Here is a 22,815-nt window from a genome sequence, read left to right as displayed (position 1 = left end):
AACACTTTCTTGATAATTCTTGTATTCTAAATCATAAATAAGAGTCCAGGTTTTTGAATATTTCTATGAGATTATTAGGAAAAATGCACAAAGCAAAATTACATTCTTGATCATTAGCTTTGTAGTTCAGGTGTGAAGTCTGTTGTATATGATATATCATGAAGGTGAAAATGTTTAGAATCAGTAAGCAACCTTAGCATTTCCAAAGATTATTGCATTAACATGTACTAGTGAAAATATGTCTTTGATTTTTGTGTAGTCACATCAGATTCTGTAACTATACCTTGTTGTTATAGATATAAAGATATTAGTCCAGTAGCTTAAATCAGTAAAGAGATTTTCCCCTTCTAGGCAATGCATACCTTAGTTAACTAATACCATGAGGAAATTTTGGTTAGAATTATTTTAAAAATTAAAAGTAAAAGATAACATTGTCATTATTATTTTTATTAATTTAGAGCATTCAAAATATAAAAATAAAAGGCTTTTAATATACTTATATACATACACAGCCTTCTGTTGTACATCCTTTCCAACATGATTTTTTAATTATATTTCAGCCCAATCTTTCAATAAAAGGACGATTAAAAACAGAAATGCAAAGAAAAATGAGAATGTGCCTTCAGTAAGATCCAATTGCATTCTAGCTACACAGGTTATATTTCCAAATTATATCAAAGAGGACTTTGCCTGCATAAAGGCCATGTATTTGAAGCATTAGCTTCTCCTTATGGACAATGTGGAAAAATACATCTAAAGAGTATATCTGCCAGTTTAAAAAGAATACTTTTACCCTCTGGGAAACAGAGAGAATATGTTAATGATAATGAACAAAAATAATCAACCAAAAACTTCACTGCATTCCCCTTCCTTTCTAGTTTTTTGAGTGACTTCAAGTTGTGAGATCATTCCATTAGCAAATAATGTTTGGAGTTTGCTTTGTCATTTTCAATTTACACCATGTGAATTCTCTGGTGTTAAACCCTTGAACAACAACAACAAAAAAGTTTTCCATATTAAAAAAATACAAGAACCAGAAGAAATATAAACAACGCAATAAGAGACTTTTGAGAACAGAAAATGAGAAATAAAAATATTTGATTTCATTTCTGCCCAGTAACAATTCGCATTATTTAAAGACCCTATGTCACCTGGAAAACTCTGCAAAACATTTGACAATGATTAATTCTATTACCTATATCAGTTTCTCTGACAGGCAGAAAAGTCCCTCTTTGGACAATTTTTAAAGTGTACACAAAACATTGGACTGGCACCTCTCATTCTTTTGGTTTATAGTCTACTTTTTCACTAGACTTGAAACTCCTAGATGTCAATAAGAATTTAACAAGATCAAAGGAAGCCCTGAGAATTCGACTGCTCCTTTTTGCTTACTCGTACCCCTGAAGTTATAAGCCTGTTTATAGCACAGAAATTAGGTTGCTTTGGCTGCTATAAGACAGCTGCTTGAATGGGGTGGGGGTGGGAAAGGACTTCCTTGGTTATAATTTTTGTAGGGAGTTTGGTTATTGTTTATGTGGGAATAATTTGAAAATTAGCTAATCTACCTATCTGAGTTTAAGATGAGGCCATGAAATTGATGTAGCAGGAACTGGATTGCCATGTAAGCTGTGTATAGCATAGAAATGTAGTAATCAAGATTATTTTATGAATGTAATCTTTGACATCCATATCTAGTGACATACCCTTTTAGTTATTGCACAAGTCAAAAAAAAAAACCCACAATATATTAACATTCTAATAAATGAATTTTGCCAATCAAAAAAGAAACCAAATCATTTCCATGCTTCTATTTTCAAGCATGTGAATAAGTTTCTAAACAGAACAGAAAAAAATTCCTGTAGAATTTTGCCCAAAAAAGCAGTTAAGATGTATACAAGCACACACACACACACACACACACACACACACACACACATTTTCTGTAATTAACATTAAATCGGAAAATAATTGAGATGGAATGATTTAGCAATTAAAAGTTTCCTGTGAATTCAGAAATTAGTAAAGGGAATTTGTTAAAAAAAAAAAAAATTAAGTAGCATTTGTAGATCTAGTACCACCACCAGTTTACCTGTAAGTGAAACATGCTCCTGTACAACAATGTAAACTTCACAGCAAGCCATTTTTACATTCACTAGAGCCAAACTTTCCATTTTCTTTAAATTACAACACAATTTTGAGCTGAAATTGCTGAACATACAAGTAAGTCAACAATAAAAGTACAACTTTGTTTCACAGTGGTTTTTCTTTAACTTAAGTTCATTGTAAAAATTGTCTTTGCATTTTGTTTCACATTAAACTTAAGCTTCTAAGTGACTTCCTCTACAGTTTTTTGTTGCTGTTCAGATATGTTCCACCTGCTTCCCTTTTTAGGCTTGGCATGTGTGTAGTTCAGTTAAGGTACAGTAGGGGAAATTGACTTGTTCTGTTTGCCTTTTGATTCCTCTGCTGTAGGAAAAAAATGTCCTTCATGAGATGTTGAAGCCTTCACTGCATACACAAAAATTGGTGGGGTGTGGAGTCCATATTCCCAGAGCCTGAGTAGTCCACCACCAAAGTCAGAGATTCCCAGAAAGTCACCTTTTTTTTTTTTAAAAAAAAATTTCTTCTAAAGTGTATGAAGATGATGGGGACATGGAGGAATATCAAAGTACCAAGGCACAAAAACACAAGCGCTACCCAAAGCCATATTTACAAAATGATAGAAATATAAACAATCATGCCTTTGGTACCAGGTTGAAACGCCAGAAGGAACAGCAATTGAGATATTGCCTTGGTTCTACATACAATTCCACCTACACCCCCATTAAGCCATTTGTCAAAACAAATTGGTTCACTCAAACAGATTGGTTGTTGATTTGTTCTCTAGATGAATAAATTGTGAATCAAAGTTTACTCGGTCACCTTGGTTGATTAGAAGGTATAGCATAACTATTTTTCTCTGTTTATTTTCCTTTATTGATTTTCACAAACCTCAACAACAAATTGCACATTTTAAAAGTTCAGGTTGATTTAGAATAAATATACACGTGTGGTTTTACCAATGAAATCAAAAAAGTTTCTTGAGCCCTTTGAGGGATGCAGATTTCTTCCACAAGTAAAAACACTGTGTGGGCAACAGAAATTGTCTTCATTCCTTAATGTTGCTTCTGTTATTTAAATCCTAAGGTTATTTCAGCTTTTCTGTGGAAGAGAAGCTAGGGCAAGAAATATTTACGTGTCATTAACACAAAGGATGTGAATCTAGAAAAGGAGGTGGGAAAGATTTGGGAACAGAAGGGATAGGGTAGTATGGCCTTGGGGGGCAAGAAGAGGACTGGCTGATGCAGAGTGAGACAGGTTGGGACGAAATTGTTCGAAATTGAACTTCATATCAGAGAGCAGAAGCTGTAACAGAGTGACTACCTTCTCTGGCTGTCTGCATGCCCTTGAAAGTCAGCGATGCTGGGATGTCACAGTTGTGGGGGGAGAGTGGAGTGCTGCCAGCATGCTGCCAACCATGTCCAGTAACATAACCAGAAGGAGCAGCACTGTATGTCATATAAGGTGGCACTTGGGCAGGGGTAGGGTAAGGAGCCATGCTGGATGCTGACACAAAACTGCTGACGGCTGGGAGGCCATTTGGTGCCTGAAATGGACAGAAGAAGAAAAGAGGTAGAGGGAAGAAAAATAATTATATTTGAAAAATAGAAAGTGGGTTCTTAGGATGAATAGGAGATTGGCCTTGAGTATTTAACTACACACTCTGAAGATTTGGTTTCATATTATTGAGACAAAAGGCATAGCACAAATCCCAAAGAATACTGTCTTACTATTTTTCACTCCTCTGGTCTAGGGCAGATATTAGGTGAGGGAAGAAATGAAAGGGAAGAAATGAGGGAAGAAATATATCTTCCCTCCCTAGCATTTTGGCTCCCTAGCATCAAGCTCCCTAGCATTTTGGCTACAGAAGTCAACCTCCATTCATTTTCTCTGGCTCTTTCCTTGAAGTGTTTGTACAAGTTCATAGTGAATGTTTTCCTTCTAATAAAGAAGACAGCAGGGCATAGCTGTCAGTAGGAAGTCATGACGCATATGATCTTCCTTAAATATGGCATAGTTAAGTGTTTTAGCTTTCTTACCATGAATACCTACTTGACAAAGGACAAGAAAATAACAGAGTTTTTGTTTTGTTTTTGTTTTTGTCTTGGTCAGTGCTTTTTACGCAGCTCAGGAGTTATTAATTGGAAGATTCTTAACCTTGGAGGCAAGTGATAGGGCCAGTGGGAATGGTCTGTGGATACAGTTCAGGGGCCTGTGATGGGACGGGAAACAAATTACATATTTATTTTCAACAACCTTTGGTTTCTTTTGTAAATTTATGCTGTTAAGAAGAATATCCTCAGAAAGGACCCATAAACATCACCAGATTGCTAAAGCGGTCCACTACGTGCAAAACAATCAAGAACCTTTGACATAACTGGCGTAGAGATGAGAAATTAATTTTCTATCAGGATTTTTTTCAAGAAGAATATAAGTATTTACCCATTTAGAATATAAGTAATTATCAGATCATTTTAAATTGTTCGGACAATTCGTTCAAAAAGTTCTTGAATCAATCATAAATTTTAATGTTATATCAATGGACTATTAGAAATAAATTTAAAATTATAATTAAAAAAAAAACAAAAATATTGCAGTTTGTCAGAAATAGCTCCTTAGGAAATGGTGCACTTTTGGAATACTATTGTTATTGTTACTACTAACACCACAAAAGATATCCTAAATTATAATTCTGACTCTGGCAAGGACTTCTTTTGTGCTCTTTAAATCAGTTCTACTTCAAATCACTTCATACATTGTTTAAAAAGCAAAGAATAAATCTTGCTTCCTAATGGTGACTTGAATCAACTAAAATTTGATATATTTTTCTAACAAAAGCATAATTGAGGAAGTTTGCTTTTCAGGAAAATTTTCTATTATTCAAGATCCACACATAAATGTATGTAGGGTGCATTAGGTATATATACATACATACAGGCAAACATATCTATCTTTCAGAATGGAAATATGTGTATATATGGATGTATACATATTCACACACATGTCCAAGATACTATATTAAATAGAAAAAAATCAATTCAAAAGTAAAGTTTAAATAATAAAGTTTTTTCCCCATTAGATAATCTCTAAATTCCTTCTGAAAGATAAAATCCAAGGATCCTCACTATATTCTAGCTTAATTTTCATAATTTAATTCAATTTGCCTTAATTTTTATTTATCACTTGTTGAGCGATTTATGCTCCTTTTGTTGATGTAAACACACCTTATGGTTTTCTATCTTAAGGTATAACTAGGAAATTTTACTAAGTGGATCCTTGTGCTTTTCTTAGGTATCTGTTAGAATAAAATAAATTTCAAATGGAGCTTCTCATTAAAAATTTCTTGTTTGTCTAATAATTGAAACACATAAAACTGGACCTATAATGTTAATTCTTCATGCTTATTCCAGAAGTGGCGTGGTGACTCTCTCCAGAAAGTCCTATTATGCTGAAGAGGACAAGTACTGGGAGATTTAGGAGAAAAGTCACAGGATAAAAATTTCTGAGCAAAAAGATCGCTGAGTGGCTTGACCTAGCTAATAATAAATTGAAGGATTTTTAAAGATATTTTTGAAGAATTGTCAATAGACTAGGAGAAATTAGTTGCTAAGGTGAATTCAGTTCCCCTTTTTGAAAGTTTCTCACATCTGTTGCTGGTCTTCTACATGGCTACTATGAACAGTAAGCTCTGAATTTCGCCTTTCAGTTCTACAGTTATTTCTTAGTAAAGATATAAACTTATACTATCGGTGCTTTGTATTCGGATAATAAACAAGAAATCCTATTTCCTGTGGGGAAATGAATAACATATAGCACCCCTCTCAACATTCAAAGCTAGCATAGCTTTTTTTTTCATAAAATGAAAAGGCTTATCATTGCATTTGAAATAATAGCTGCATCAAATAGCTAGCATATGCTAAAATTCATTATGTATAACACTTTTGTAGGGTGAAAGCTTCAGTTATCTTCAAACCTTTCAATTTTTCAGTGAATAAAAAGAAGTAGGCAGACGAATCCTATGTTCCCACTTCACAACATCCATTTTCTGCCTATTGCTTTTTTTTTTTACTACTAGTTTGTCTGCTACATGACAAACTTTTTTCCTGAAATTTCTGCTTTTAAAAAAAAATTGCATCCTCCCTACTTTCTTAATGGTATTCTTTTCCGTTGTGCCTTATGTCTCCTTACCTATCATCACTGTGTTCCCTGTGTTCTCTATTTAAACTTTTCAAGCAATATCTTGCTGTAGTGCCCACACCTCACCAAATACACCAGGGTTTCTCTCAGAAGAAAAAGTTCACTCTGAGTTTCTCTGGGAAACAATGCTGGATCAGATTCTTATTTCATATAATACTTTCTGAACCTAGGGGGATGTGGAACACTGGAGTCTAGCCAACATTGCCCTTCAGGTGCCTCCCTTCATGACTAGATTTACTAGCTCAGGGTAGGTATGCTGCTAATTTGCTTCCTTTTTTCATGTCAACTCAGTTTCTGCATCTTCAGGGCCCCAAATTTGGTGTTTGTTAAGAATCTCATTATTATTAAACATTTTATAGCACTTTAAAATTTGCTAGAGATTTTAGAGTCATTTTTATTATATGCTCCTCCCAAAATCCCATAAGAGAGGTTAACCTTGTCATCTTCTTTTAACAACAGCATAGAAAGGCTGAATGACTTTCTCTACCACCCAAAATAATAAAATGTTTCTTTAAATGGCTTTCCAGAAAGTCTTTGTTTTTTGGTTAAGCTAAAAAATGACCTCACTTTTGAGAAAGTGTTGTGTGTTTTTTTAAACACATTCTTAACTTTATAAACTTAGATTTGGAAAGATGAGGACCCAGATTCTGAACATTAAAGTGAGCCTGTCCCCTGCCACCTTCATTATACATTCACTCTGGACACTCCATAAACACTTCCATTTTCTCACTATTAATTTAGAAAGTGCCACTGCTGAAAACCACAGGTCTCCATAAGACAAAGTCAATTGATATTTATGAAACAGCAACTGAAGGAGTAAAATTTTCCACAGCAAATAAAGCAATGCTACAGGTAGCCACACTATTTCTTTATTCTTCCCACTCAATCAGTACATGGGTCTATGTACTTAATGTTTTCAATGCAGGGTATATAACCAATCTGAAAAGCTGTACTTAGGTTAACTAAAGACTCCCAAATGTACATCATAAATATAATAGAAGTAAATGCACTAAATTATTCCATTTAATGAGATTGTAAATACAATTTATAAATCAACCAATAATATGGAGTCCCCAGGGAGGAGTAAACAAATCTGCGAAATGAAATATCAGTAATGAAAATTTCATTTTTGAAAATGGCTTTACCTAATGATGCTATAAATAAAAGCTCAATCCATTAGTCTCTTTATATGTGTATATTCTATAAAGACCCACAACAACTCTTCCCTAAAAAAAGGCTCCCCAGAACCAGTCTGTCTTCTGCCTGATTTTGGAAACAATACTTACTAGTCCTAATAGAAACAGACAAAAGAGAATCCTTTAGAAAGAGCACTTTTCTAATTGTTGAGATTTCTCAAAAAGTAGAAAATAAAACCCACCAGTGTTAAAGGAAAGAACACATATGAACTTGGACAGACTTAAGGAAATAGTAGAAGATGGAAGAGTGTGACATGCTATAGTCCATGGGGTCATGAAGACTTGGACATGACTGAATGATTGAACAACAGTGCTGGAGGATAATATTTGAAATAAATTTTAAAACACACTGTTGTTGAGGAAAGTCATTATTAAAATGAAAGGGAGTAAGTTGCCAATTGTAGAAAGTAATTAAAGTTACCGAGATTCATATGGTTCTGTCACCTTAAAAAACCACAATTATTGAATGTATGAAATTTTTGTTCAAAGATATGCTATTTTGCCTTTGAACTAGTATGCATACTTTGTCAGAGAATAAGCAATATCTTCTGAGTGACCAAAATTATAAGAGCTATTGACAAATAAAAATTCTGCCCTACCTATTTGATCCTGAAATCTTTGTGTCTCTTTCCTGCCTCAGGGAGAAAAAATGGATGCCTGTGGTATGACAATCGTCTGGCCACTGGAAGCTACAGACTATTCTTTACATTTTGAGATTTGTTTGTCCACCCAATAATGTCTCTCTTAAAGAAAATCCAGAGGAAGAGAGACAGATCCCTTACCCAATCTTTTATCCACTCAGTAATTCCAAATGACTATTCCCGCAAACTCATTTGAGTTTGCTTTTTGTTGGCACTTTTGTAAAGTAAACTTGGCTGCAAGTATAGATGTGCTTTACGTAGAATTCCAATCTCAAAATCATAAACAAGAAAAAGCATTGGGATATATTAATAAACAAAGATCCCTAAATGTTTTGTGTAGTCATTTTTTTTCTGACTGCCAATCACCTCCTTTAATCCAGTATATACTGAGTTGATTAAAAATAAAAATCTGATAAAATGAAATGACAGTTTTAATTATGATTTCAATATTCATCAAAAAGGATCTTAATTATGTTTAGTTATCAAGTTGCAGCTCTAAATGTCACTGGGGAATTGAGAACTATAAGGCACTGGTGTTTTAATCTCATAATTTAAAACTATGACATATCAGCTTTAAAATATTGTATGAATTGACATCACCTTTTAAAGATATTAAGTTTTATGAAAGCATTATATCTGACATTTCCTCATCAAAGTTTTGCTTGTTAATACTGTTGGTTAAAACCAACCAGTCTAAATAATACTTTCATAATTGAGTTGATCACAAATTCTAAGGAAGAAGTGTTCTTTTATCCTAAAATGAAGATAATACTTGTGACCCAAAGCCAGAAAACCTAACTTTTAGTTTCTTTTCAGTTAGGTAGTAAATAAATAACTAAAAAAATTTTTTTCTAAGAAACTTTGGAATGTCTCCAAATAATTTACAAAGTAATGTAAACTAATATAAGGTATAATAAATTCATTAAATAATATGTAAAAGGGTATATATATATATATTATACTCATACATATATATGTGTATATATATATATATATGAGTCAAATTCCTATCATTCCTTGTGAAATCTTATATATTATATTACAATAGTCACCAAGGGTTATGTGTTCCCAACCAAAGTTGGAAAAGAACTAGTCATGAAAGAATAAAAGAAAGAATTTCTTCATAGAGTGAGAAGCAGAGTGTTTGTCTTTTTCTTTTTTAAGCTTAGTAATAATGTTTTGATTTTTTATCTGTGGATAAAACAATCTGATTTTATTAGTATTTATGTGCAATAAATACATTCCAATTTGTCTGAGGTGGGAGACATGGACTACTAAAAGGTACCATAAAATGCCAATCATTCAGTGCAGCAATGTTAAAAAACACTTGAAAACATTATGCTGAGCTTTCCCTCACACATGTGAATATGTAGCTGAAATGTGCATAAGGCTCTAATTATGAGGAATCAAGCAGACATTCTTTAGAGCTTAAATTGGAAAGCAAAAACACCAGCATACAGGAGCCAATCAAATCTATGCTTTTTGTTGCCGCAGTCTCATATAGAATCATAGAATTTGAGAGTTGGAAGAGACTTTAGTGACCATGTAGTCCAACTCACACAAAAAAGGAATCGCCACACTATAGTATATCAGTGAGTCATCATCTAGATCTGCCTGGAGACTTCCATTTCTTAAGGCAGGCTATTCCATTTTTGGATAGCTCTAATTGTTCAGAAGTTTTTCCTAACATCAAATCTAATTTTGCCTCTTTGAAACTTCCCCATACCACCACTCCCCCCTTCTCCCTAGCACTTACTATAATTTGAAAGTTACCTTGGTAGAGTTTAATGACTTGAGCCTCAAGAATCTACATTTTTCCCTTGATCTGATGCCTAGCCTTGGATAAATGACTCAGGTCCTGCAAGGTTACACTTCTTCATTTATAAAATGAGAGAGAAAATGTGTAACATACACCACTACTGCACAGTATAAGGAAGTTAAATAATGGTATCTATTGTGTTCATAAATGCCTTTTAAGAGTAACAAATTGTGTAAATACTATGAAGTATGACCTTTTTACCATGCAACCTCAAAAGGTTGCATACTTGGAGGTCAAATATATTACCAAAAGCTTTGTATTTTAGATTGAAAATATTGATGACATCTTCAAAAGTAATATTAATTATGTTATGCTTTGTTGGATAATGAAGACATATGTACTTATGCGAGTACGTGTATAAATATATATGTATGAATTTTTAGCCAAGGAAATATATTACATGTCCAGACTCAAAAGTTGTTTGAATCTCCAAATCCATATAAGATTCTTTTTGATCTACAGAATCATGTGGGTGATAGTGGATTTCCTCCTGAGTAAGAAAAAGCTGGGTTCAAATCCTGCCTCTGATACTTACAACGTAACCATCAGCTAATCATTTACAATTCTAAGCATAAGTATTTGTATGACACTCAAAATGGGTGCAAATGAGATAAAGTGTATAAAGTGTTTTGCAAAAGTTAAAGTGATATATTGTTTAATATTTAAATTAAGCTTAAGTTAATATTCAAATGTTCAGCACATTTTAAGTACTCAGATCTTTAGAAAATTAATGACAATGCACTCAAAGTCTTCAAAGTGATTAGACATTTTTTCATTTCTTAAACATTTGCATTATTTTTAGTTGTCTAAATAGAATAATGTAGTAATTGGTTCCTTAGCAGTACAAAAGTAGAATGTAAATAAGAATATCCATTGTTTACTTTGATATATACCAACTTTTCTTTGGGGTGAAAAAAATCAGTTTTCATCTTTAGTTTTCTCCTCCTGAACACATACATCACTTATCATTTGACTTGCTGTTTCTTTCAGTTCTATGTCTGGTTCAGTTCTGAGATTTACTGAATCTGAATATTCAATCTGTCAAATGTAAGCAATTTTATTAAAGGTTTGGAATGTATCTTGAAGCAAATAATTCAGAGTTGAAACTTCTATACTTTTTATTGATTTAGTTGTATGACCTTTATGTAACATATATGAATAAAATTTATTTGAATTTCAAAAGAGAACTTACAATTTGGTTAAATGACAGGAAAAGAGACTCAAGGTCTTTTTTTGTATTGAGAAATTACCTATATAGCAACTGATTTCATCAGCTATAAAGAGGCAGCCCAAGAGAACAACAAAATCCTTTCCATCTGTGTATTTCTCCATGTTATTCAGAGGATGCATAATAAAGTCTATCAAAGTCCTTGGAGACCTCCTGAAGGTTGAGCTCAAGGATATAATGTGTTATGCTATTGAATCCATAAAAAGTGAATTCGATTGCTGAAAAATCAGCATTAATACTATATGTGTGCAGCCTGCTTGTTCAGAAAGATAACATCAAAGTCCTCTTCATAATTTTTGCTTACCAACATTACTTTCAGCAGGAATAGAGTCTTCAAAGAGAAAACTCTTTCCTTGTTAATAAATGTTTTGGTAAGAGTTATGTGTTACAGAAGAAGGAAAATAAATATTCTGATTCTCACCAAGGAGTTAAAAAAAAGATCTTCTAGTCTTCACTGGGCTATTTAACATTGGTGTTACTTTGGACGATTCTCAAACTCTTGATATTCTGGCCTTTGCTTACCTCATTGGTTTGTAGGGAGAATATAATGAGATAATGTATGTAATTTCTTCTTCTTCTTCTATATTTAAGTTATTAAAGTGGGAGAAGGAAAGTTTTTGTAAAAGAAAGAGTCATCTGGGATTTCCAAGAGTTTAATTGAGCAAAAAGCTCAATTTACATTAGAAATTTTTTTTTCTAGAAAGAGAAATCTTTAAAACTCAAAAATAAAAGCATTCAGTGAAAGCTAGGTATTTGGAGTTTTCAGAATTCTGACTTGAGGTATGTTTGGGGTAAGGATAATATAGAAACATTTGAGTATATTTGTAACTTACAAGCCTGAGTATGTACTTAAGTGCTGAGTGTGTACTTAGCTGTTGAATTTAGATTTAAAACTCTAGGGTGGTAATCTTTATTTGGCTTGGGTTTTGTTGTAGTTGTTGTTGTTGTGGTTGGTCGGTTTTCTTTGAAAAAATGAGTGCCTTAATACCTCCTTTTGGGGGAGGGAAGGAAACAAAAAATTAAACAGTCCACCGCCATTCAGTACAATTTGAGGTTTTCTTTTGGGAGATTATGATTTGACCTTTAATCGACAAATGCTAATTTTATTAAGTTTATCTAGTTGCTCCACTTCCCTGTGTGGCAGGTTTTGGTTTGTGATGGCCACAGTAATTCCGGGAAGTGTTTAAAATTAAGAATAAAGTGCATAATCCCTAAACCAAAAAGTACCCGCAGACTGGTTGTCTTGACTCCCAAGTCAGCCAGGGTAGGCATTAATCAGAAACCTCTATTTAAAGATTTCAGCAGAACCACCAATGGGAGAGCAAGTTGGGAAAGAGAACTCCAGTCGAATTTGGAACTAGAACTATAGACTTCTCTATACCTTTCTTTCCTTTCCTCTTTGTGCACTTCTGAACTACCAGAAACATCTGCTCTGACTGGCAGGGGATGAATGTAAGGGGTTGCTGAGCAAGACTTAAACATTTTTCCCACCCCAGGAAGGAATTACTTGTATCATCTTCTATCCCCTCCTTCTCCTCTCCCCTAGATTCAGTACTGAATACTAGAGAATGCCAGATACTGGGCCCCAGATCTGACAGCCTGACTCCTGTCTTTATCAAATGCCATCCTGAAATTCTCAAAGCCTGAATCTAGCCCTGTCTTTTCTCAAGTCTTTGCATAGAGGCTCAGGCCTCCTGAAGGTATGGTTTAGGAGTAAGGGTGAGGGTGGAGGAGTTTTGTGCTGCAAGAGGGCCTCCCCCCGCTTTGGCAGAATGGAAACCTCAAGACTTCAGTGAATCCTGGGGCTCTTGGGGCTCTTATCCCAGCAGGGGTGAGTCATATGGAGAAAATATTTCCTGAGTTAGTGGTCCATTCGTGATTCCCCACTTAAGGCTAACCCACATGAACTTCAGGGAACTGGAGAGGTTCAAGTAGGTGAGAATAGAGAAAGGGAACTTTGAGTTTAGGTAGTTCTCAGCCTCTGCTCCTTGGAAGAATAGGAACAGGATGTCCTGGCTCTTAACGCTAACAACTCAGTATAGGGGCCTGACAGTAATTAGGGTCAAAATGTTCGCCATCCAAAATATCATATAATCATAGGATTCAGAGTTGGAAGGAACTTTAGAGATTATCTGCTGGTAAGTAACTTAATTAATCTCTCCTACTTTCATTTTCCTGGTCTGTAAAATGGAGATAATTGTATCTAGTTTTGAGGATTAAATGTGTGTAAAGAACAAGGTAAAACTTGTCAGTTATTATAATTGTAATTACCTAGTTCAACCCTCTCGTTTTGCAGATGAGAAAGCTGAGACACAGTAACTTGCTAAAGTCACACAAATAATGAGTCAGGATTCAAACTCAGGTCTCCTGACTTTTCATTGTACCACTGGGCTTAAAAAATACACACTAGGAGCTCCTGGCTCATCGGTCTCCAAGTGTGCCAGCATCCCCTTTGAGAAGTATGCGAGGAGATCTGAACCCTTCATAAAAGTCGAGCTTCAGGGGTGCCCCTTGTCCCTCAGCCTTTCCTTACCTGTCCATATTTGGCCTCCTGTTCCAAAGAGCCTTTCTCCAGCCCGTTGACCGGGTGCGGGGCAGGGGTGGGGAAGTTGTTGCGGCCCAAACTGCTCCACTCTTCCACCTTTGGACTGTGGTAGGGGGAGCTGTCGCTCACTGCGGTGGAAGTACAGGAGAAAGGCAGAAATGTTAGGCAGGCTGGAAGCCTGGCTGGGGCTGCATGTGGACGACTCTGTGATCTCAGGGCGTATCTACCCTCTTCTCCCAATAGCATAGAATTCCCAGAAAGGAGCGAAGTAAATGCCTCTAAATCCCGAGTCCGCAGAAATCAGTCAGATTCCTCCCTTGTCTTCTACCTAACTCCACCACTGGGCCAAGTCATGTCTCTGGGTTTTTTCGAATCAAAGGTATAGTCTGCGTTATGCTCCACTCTAAATGGGTCTTGAATGGCCCTTTTCCTTAACTCCTCCAGTAAGATTTTTTTTTTAATAAGACTTTCATTTTCCCGCCTGACTTCAGTGGAGAAACTGGACGAGGAAACTTGAGAAAGCGCGTTTTCCCGAATCAGGGAAAGAAAACGAAGAGGCAAGAGGCAAAGCCTGTCTCCTCTTTTCCATCTTAAACCCAAAGTTGGTAGGGGGCTGACCAAAATCAAGAAAGCTGGTGCTGAAGATGAAAAGACTGCCCACATATCAGTCTCAGAGTAAATGTGAGTTTAAATATATCCCCCATTTATTGTGTAAATCGATGGAATACAGGAGTTTTAAACTGGGGTACACGATCCATTGGGGAGGAGGGGAATTCGTGAATTTCAGTTTTAAAAATCCTTATTTTCACTAATCTAGAACTGAAATTTAGCATTTCCTTCAACTATGAATTAAAAAAAAAAACAAAACATTACTCCTGAGAAAGAAGTGTTTCAGTAGACTTGCCAAAGCACATGAAAATATTAACTGCGGATATAAATAAATACTCTCAAAGTCCCTTGAAAGCATATAAACAAATAATAGAAATTATACATGTTTAGAATTGTTGACATGAGTGCCCACTTCTTCCAAGTGCACTCCTGATCCACATTGTCTAACTACATTGTCTAATTAATACAGTTACAGTTATACAGATTGGGGAGGGGGGTTAATGTTGGGATCAGTGTACCAGTCAGTTATCGGATATGAACAGTAGAAGTATTTTTGAGAAATTGAGGAACTGTGAAAATAAGTCGCCTGCCTCCCTAAAATGCTGGGCTTTATAGAAAGGATTAGAGAAAGAGAGGTTATGCAAGGAAGAGAAAAAGAATAGAAATAAATCCAGGTTCAATAATTGGAAATTTTAGGAAGAGGAGCCAAAGGTTCATGAATTCTTTTGGTTTCCAACTGACATACACAAACGTAAGCGACAAAATTCTAAAAACCTATTAAGCTATACTTATTCATTCGTCAGCACTTTTATGTTGGCATACTTCTTTTAAAAGAGACACAAGGTTAAAGACAAGCACACTTCGAAACATTTTATTTTGAAGTGATATGGATTGAAGAGTTAGGCGGTTTTTTTAACCTCCATACACAAGCATATGTGTGTGCGTGTGTGTAACAACGAGGGAATGCTGAAGAGCAACGATTAGGCGGAATATTGATTTTTCACGAACAAGATTTTCAGTGTTAGAACATAAAAAAAAAAACCCAAAAAACTCCACATCACAACGAAGACTTTTCCCTCCTCACCCACTAATCAGAGAAACTGTCAAATGACACTTATTCTAACTATGATTCTTGTGGGAGAACAGTTTTCTTTTCAACTTTGTCTACTGTTGAATGAGTTTTCCCCATAAATGAATTAAGTCGTGTTCCCATTTGGACTGAGGCTATGTTCCAGCTCAGAGCTGTCTATATCTCTTCGTCTTCCGTAGCAAAATGTAGTCGATGGGCACCAGCCAGCAGATGTCTTAAGAAATTGAGATCTCTCAGAGAGCCCCCATTCCTGCAGATCTCACACTTTCCCATGAATAGGAGCTTCCTTTAAATGTCATCGAGGTCAGTTTATCCTATAAATCAAGGGCAAACAACCCTCAGAATGCTGCTTCCAGTGTTCTGTTCACCCTAACCTGGCTGGCTCTGGTGAGGGTAAGAATTGTGCTTTTAGAAGAGTCTTTTAAATACTATTATCGACAACAAGGGAATGAAAATCCAAGACTCTTGTTTGGTTACTGAGAGGCAACTATGCCAATGTGGTGTTAATAAAGGAGGAAATAACTGCAGGTATCTACCCCTCCCAAAAAGGAATTGCCCCTCGGTTCTTTTCAAACGCATAGAGAGCTGTTAGACAAGTAAGGCTTACACTTCTCAGTCCTCAGCTATTATTTGAGATCTGCCTCTTCGGTTCTTTGACTTGACGGTGTTTTAACAGCTTAGTAAAAGAAAACAAACTTCGCCTACGGAAATACTGATCGCCTTGGACCTTGGGGAGCCAATCTGCCTGGCCGAAAAGACGCTCCCTGGTCTATCAATGTAGAAAAAGTCGTGGGAGGAAGAACGTGTGTGTGTTGGGGGTGGGGGTGGGGGCCAGGGCAGGGCATAGAAAGGGAAAAGGAGAGAAAGGGGAACAATTCTACTGCGGCTAAAAGTGCAAAATCAAAACACAGCCCTCTACTCTGGTTGCCGAACTGATGTAGGTGCAAAGGAAGCTGAGATAAAAGAAAGACAAGCGGAGGGCAAAAAATACGAAGGGGAGAAAAAATAAAGAAAAGGTGCTGACTATAAGGAACCTTAGTTTATTTCGCTTTAGACAAAATGAATGGTTAAAAGAGCTATTAACAAGATTTTAGGTAAAGAGAAACAGCTATAAGTAAAGACCGACATTATCTCCCTCCCACTTTCTCTCTCTTCCATCACTCCCCAAATGAAAAGTAGAACGCAGGAAAGAACAGTAATAAAGCAGAAAATTAATCCCTGGAAGGGACAGCCACACAAAGTAACCGATGGTTTTCTTTTTGGCTCACTCACTGTTTCATAAAGTGAAGTATAAGAATGAAACCAATTAGGTGACATTTGAACTTCCTGTCTGAGCAAATTTGGCCTGATTGCGAGAATCCGAGAAGGGGAACCCTGCAATTTCAATGCAAAGCCCCAGCTCCATGAGTCCGGATCTGGGAGTTAAGTAGACTATATTTGGCTTTCGAAGAGTTAGCTGGATCGTTTTCTCTTCTCCACTACTATTTAAACCTGAAGTTATATTGCCTTGAATTCGTAATTTGAACCAAATTCTAGAGAACAAAAATCTAGAATGTATCGCGAAGCAAGAGAGGAAGAAGGAAAAAATAAAAGGAGCATGTGAAGCGCGAATTCGATGGGTAAGGAATCTGGATTCGGCAGCTCGAGGTGAAGCAAATATATATGTATATGTATATATACATATACATATATATTAAAATTGGTAAATTGCAATTGCTAAGGCAGAGGGAGGGAAAACTCGCTATACTTCCTAATAAAAATGGTCTTCCCGTTAGAAGGGTCAAGAGACAATCCATAGACAGTAGTTCCCCAAGTGGAGAACACTGAAGAGATTTGAAGCTATTAAAGAGGAGTGTGTGGAGAGGTGAGGATGGGGCAAGGAAAAGATGAACATCGCTTCCACTATTCCCTCCCTCTCAGACCCTGTCCTCACAGTAGCCTGAACTTACCTTGGTCTGTGATGGAGCGGATTCCCAGGATATCTGTGACAGAGTGCGAAGAGGGCCAGGTTCGAGGCATGGCCATATTGCCAGGAATTCCAGGCACTCCAGGAGGAGTAGGTACTTTGGCTGTAGCTGCAGTAATAGGACTCGGATACGAGTATATGTGGTTATAAGGCAAGGCGGGTTGCGGCGGTGGCTGATGCTGTTTGTAAGAGTCGTACTGGCTCTGCTGAGACAGGTTTCCAATCTTGTTGCGTAGGATTCGGCTGATGGAACTGACCGAAGGCACGTTGTACTTGTCACACACACCGTCTGCTAGCAAACGATCACGAATCTCCCAGGCAAAGATTCCTGGGTCCCTCTGTTTGTAGGTCCGGATATGTTTCACCACTGTAGGGGTAGTGACCCGAGGTTTGCTTCCCCCAATCGCCCCAGGTAGGATGGAGCCTGTCTCATTGTAGCGCGCCAGTATCTTACTGACACAGCCATGGGATACCCTTAACTGTCGGCTGATGTCACAGGGTCGGATGCCCAATTGGGCCAGTTCCACGATGCGGAGTCTGATGGCGTTGGGTAGAGGCCTGCCGTTCACGAATACCCCTCCCAGCTGGTTGACCTCCCCGAAGGCTGGCTCTGCAAAACAACATACATGAAAACAATGCGCGCGCTCGCGCGCGCACACGAACACATGCAGAGTATTGTGACAACTGTCAGAGCACCAGTCTTCCTCCTTCCCGAAGCTCTCGGGTTAAAAAAAAAAAAAGGAGGCTTGGGTCGCTCTAAGAGCCCTACGAGTCTATCAACTGACACTTCTTCCTCTTCCAAGTCCCAGACCTAAGAGGGTCCTTCAAATCGCACTGTTCGGAAGCCTCACTGAAATTAGCTGTCTGACTGCTTCATCCCCTACCCTACTCCGGCGGTCCAAGCTCGCCAATTGTTCCAGACGCAAGCAATTTAAAAATAAGAGGCAGTTGGACCATTGGAGTTCTCAAAACTTACTAGAGGAAGTCGGACACACTTCTTGGGGTTTAAATTATTCCATCAGATTCACAAGCTTCCTATGTTTCAATACTCTATACTCAGCTTGATAGTCTGTCCAGCCACCTCTATAGACAGATTCGAGGGGAAGCCAAATATGTTGTGTGCTAGTCTAATAAAATGCCACCACCGTTACTCTAGTGATCCATGATGTAAAAGTTCCTTTACTTTAGTGGCTTTAATAGTAACCCAGCCAAGCCATTAGATTCCTCTGTACTACTGACCTTTAACTCATTGTTACAACTTGTAGAAACACGAGCAAAGTCAAAAAGCAAGTTGTGACTCCCCAGTATCTCTCTCAGCTCTCTCTCTCTCTCTCTCTCTCTCTCTCTCTCTCTCTCTCTCTCTCTCTCTCTCTCTCTCTCTCTCTCTCTCTCTCTTCCCCCCCCCCCCGCCACTTATCCTCCCACCCATTCTGACAGCACAGAAAATTCACCGATCCTACACGCAACCACTTACCCATTGCTTTGAGCAGTATACCAAAGAACAGCCGCTCCAGACTCCCAAGAACTAACTTTCACTACCTCTTCAGTGCTTCAGTCTCTTCTACCTCAGGCCACCTGGGTCCCTCCTGTTGATCCCAGGAGCAGACAGCAAGAACTTAAAGGGGGAAAGGAATAAAGGAAGTCTGTGCCCCGATGAAAGAGGTATGAGTTCTGCATTTCAATCTAAGCAGTAAAGTGGGCTGGGCTGAGTTGGGCTGGGTGTCTCTGCCTATCAATCACCAGTGACCCACCTCCAAGGAGGCGGGTCTCGTAGAAAACGACTTTGAGATTGGCTGTAGAAGGTAACAGACAGAGTAATCCTGGAAACTCCTTCCGTTCTCTCTTTTAGGCGTGCTCAGCACCTGGATTACTAAATAACAATAGAAATGAATATTTAACATCTGCCCAATTGTAACTCAAAGAGAAGGTAAAAATCAGGACTAAATATATACCGAATAGTCAAATTAAAACATTAAACCACACTATGGGGGAGTGGGACCGGGAAGAGAAGGGAACAACTATGTTGGGTCAAAACCTCAGAGTGATTAGCATTGTCTGTACCTTTTTAGGCGAATATCATATAGCTGTAGTTAAAAGACTTTAGTTGGAACGTGCTGGTTGGGGGTGGGGGGGAGGGAAGGAAAGCATTTAGAATTATATAATCTCTACTGAGTCACCTTTACAAACTCCGTCGCAGCGAGAGAAAGGTAGGCCCTGTGAGACCACCCAAATTCAGTGTCCGGGAGAAGACTGTTAGGGTCCAGTATCCTTTACCACAGAAAAGCTTTACCTGAGACTGTTTAAGTGTTCGAATTCAGAAGACAAGCTGGTGGCATCACCTTACGATTTTTCTTTAAGAAGTTCAGTGGCCGCACCAAATGACTATCTTCTCTACATAGAACCTGATGCTAGAAAGAACGGCCAGGTCCGAGGGAAGTGGAATCCAGCTTCTGAAAGTAGTCTTTACAATACTGAAACACAATACTAAAGCTGTAGCGGGATAGCTGGGTTTGGCTATGTTAGTTCTCTAGGTGAAATCTTCACCTGGTACAAACCAGCCATGTGGAACTCCCCCACTTGGAAATTGTTTCCCATGGAACTGTTGTTGTTTGTAACCGATTTTTAACCAACATAATTGTGTTCAGGTACAAATGTTCACAAGTGCTTTGACTTAAATAAGAAAGATTCAGTGAAAGGAAGATGAAAATGCCATGCCTGCTTTCTTTCGTGTGTGTCTGTGTTCTTGTGTGCGTATGTGTGCACAAATAAAGCCAAACAACCTAACTTTTTGGATACTTCTGCGGTTAACATAGAAACTGTAAAGGTCACTATGACCACTTATGGCCAAGATTACTGAGTTGAAATATTGATGTTTTTGTAGATTGTCGAAGATGTTACCTAAATTGAAAACAAGATTGAGTATATCTTTTTGAACCTGACGGAGAGAGTACATATTCTCAACCACAATAATATAAGTACTTTACATTTGAAACATTTTGCAATTTAAAAATTACTTCCAAACCCAGGATATCATTTGGTTCTCCCAACAATCCTGTGGAGTTGGTAGTTAAATTAGGTATATAGTTATTCCCATTTTATAGGAGAAGAGTCTGAGACTGAGACCTTAAATTGACTTTCTCCAGATCACCCATACAATAAGAAGACCCAGGAGAACTGTTTCCCTTAATACTTTTTTCAAAAGCTCCAACTGCTCAAGGCAAAAACAAAACAAACAAACAAACAAAAATTTATCTACAAATTCCGAGACTCTTTTTATATATTTAGATGCTTATTGGTTTACAGTCAAAATATCACAAAAAATTCCAAAATTAGAGTAATTCTGGGATATATTCTGCTTTTATTAAGGTCGTCTAGATTTTTAATCTGCCTTTATAGTATTCATACCAATGCCTAACTAGGACACTCATCTTTTCAGAATATACTAATTTGTTTCAGTCATTTACAAAGATATTTTTAAAAAGAAGTTTTCTTCTTGGGCCTTATGCTTAATTCAGTGGAATACTTAATTTCCGTTTAATAAGAAATGACAAATTTTACTATATGAGAATTTATATTAAAAACGTGTCATTCTTAAAGTTCTTAGTCTGCAAATGTATATATATATATATACACATATACTGTATGTATGTATCTCTCTCTCTATGTGTGTGTATATATATATAAAATCACCACCCCCATGTGTTGACTGCAATTGTCAGCTTCACAGTGTAGTACCTTTCTCTCCGGACTGCAAAGTAAATGATTTGGGGAGACTGGACCAGCTTGGATGGTTTCCCTTTTAATACCTTTGACAAGTAGGTTTTTCAGTCTTCTCCCGCTTCCCCAAAGAATATAGAGAGTTGAGTCCTTAAAGAATCACACTGAAGGATTCGAAATTTCTTGAGAGGGGTTCAGAAGGAATCTCAGGGTTTACCCTGAGTTCCCAGACTACACCACAGGTTCCCCTTTCTGAAATCTAGAATATATCCAATGCTTTCTGCCATATGTCTATTACTTTTTATTTACTCCTGTAGTTTGCTTTAAACTTTGCCTACTACACACCTTTCCACACTTACCTACCTTCCCCTCCCCCCTTCTCCCACCCTTGGGTGCACCCGCTACGCTACGAGCTTCTTTTGTGTCTAATTTACCGCTCTCACTACCTTAACACAAAAGTTCTGACCCTCTTTCACCAGCTCGGAATGAGTGTTCCCAATATGTTTTGTAAAAAGTGGCTTAGAGAAAAGGTTTTTTAGCAGCGACCGTGTTTGACTTGTTTCCATCTTAGTGAGGCAGTGAGTAAGGGTCAGCTCTGCTACTTTTCAAGGAGCGGAGAGTCCTGGGAGAGGGCAACGGCAAAAGGTATATATAATCTGCTCTCGCTGACTAGCCTGGTAAAGACCCTAAGTTCAAATGTCAAATCATCAGAGAGAACTAAATTCCCAGGTTTACCTTCTTGGAGCAGCTGAATGAGGGGGCTGGAGAAATTTACTTCAAGAGACTCTGTGTACTTCCCGGAGAGTGAGAAACCGCGAAAAGAGACTGGGAGAGGTGGGTGGGAAAAAATGAGAGCTATTAGGGGAAGACAGAAGAAATAGGTGAGAGTGGGGATCCAAGTCAGTGTGAGGAGGTAGAAGGGTCAATTTGGGTCTGACGCCTTGCTTTGTAGAGCCTGACTCCTCGTCCTGGAGATAATACTTGGATTGAAAGAATTTGACCAGAAAGAAATTTACAGATAAATCAAAAGCAGCAGAACAGGGGTCCTCAACAGTTTCAAACTGAAGAGAAGCCAGAAAAACCTTTCCCTCCTCTCTTGATAGCTTTCTTTTAGGGGAGACCTGTTCTCAGTTCTCAATGTAAATATTTACTCTTCGGAGAACTCCAACTTGAAAGGAAGAGGAGTATGAAAGGGGCAAAGGGAGACAGGAGCAAGAAGCCTTCTCACCTCATCCCACTTAATCCTGTCTTCTCAAGGCCTACAGACCTTCACCCGGGGAGAAGTTCGGCCATACTAGGGAGGAGAAGGTGGAAGAAGCGCACAGAGACAAGTTTAACTACAGACAATACCACCTCCCCCTCCCCCAGTTTAAACCGCGGCTGTAGAATTGAGTTATAATTAATAGCGCCTTGAATCTGGGTGACTCCTTTGGCTTCCCCTCCCCCCACAGCACTGCTGACTAGAGACTCTATAAAAACTCAATAAATCTGCCACCAAACTCAGACCCCTGGGGTTTCACCTGTAATGCACCCCATCCCCACACTACCCTGGAGGCCTTGGAGGAGAAGCCCCCTCACTACCTGAAATTTTCCAGGTCCAATAGATCCTACTCAAGCCACCTTTTCAGGAGAAACAGATAAGACATTTGTGTCCAGATCACTCTCTGGTGGTTTCTAGAAAGGTTTTAGGCAGAGTAGGCCCGTGAA

The 22,815-nt window shown here is 37.7% G+C and overlaps 1 protein-coding gene across 2 annotated transcripts; it reads right to left on the bottom strand.

Annotated features, from left to right (window-relative positions):
- Positions 1 to 431: 431 nt before the first annotated feature.
- On the bottom strand, positions 432 to 22,517 carry PAX9 (paired box 9). 2 transcript variants are annotated; one of them, XM_072629744.1, is made up of 5 exons: positions 22,337 to 22,517; positions 18,866 to 19,261; positions 17,375 to 18,001; positions 13,715 to 13,854; positions 432 to 3,646 (listed from the first exon to the last, which is right to left on the bottom strand). In XM_072629744.1, exons 2-5 carry the CDS (start codon positions 18,867 to 18,869, stop codon positions 3,392 to 3,394), a joined length of 1,026 nt encoding a protein of 341 aa, XP_072485845.1. In that variant the 5' UTR covers positions 18,870 to 19,261; positions 22,337 to 22,517; the 3' UTR covers positions 432 to 3,391. The 2 variants fall into 2 exon arrangements, with proteins under 2 accessions (XP_072485845.1, XP_072485846.1); XM_072629745.1 differs by lacking the exon at positions 22,337 to 22,517 and having other exon boundaries at positions 18,866 to 19,430.
- Positions 22,518 to 22,815: the final 298 nt, after the last annotated feature.

This window comes from Notamacropus eugenii, chromosome 1 (assembly GCF_028372415.1).
Source record: "Notamacropus eugenii isolate mMacEug1 chromosome 1, mMacEug1.pri_v2, whole genome shotgun sequence".
Taxonomy (NCBI): Eukaryota; Metazoa; Chordata; class Mammalia; order Diprotodontia; family Macropodidae; genus Notamacropus; species Notamacropus eugenii.
The sequence above is the reverse complement of the archived record's forward strand: the minus strand, read 5'-3'. Positions and strand labels throughout refer to the sequence as shown.

Excerpts from the sequence above, each read along its gene's own strand:
- PAX9 (XM_072629744.1), bottom strand. Across the intron at positions 13,855-17,374 it reads CCGCTCCATCACAGACCAAG|TGAGCGACAGCTCCCCCTAC; the intron begins GTAAGTTCAGGC and ends CTTCCACCGCAG. Across the intron at positions 3,647-13,714 it reads AGGAGGCCAAATATGGACAG|GCACCAAATGGCCTCCCAGC; the intron begins GTAAGGAAAGGC and ends TGTCCATTTCAG.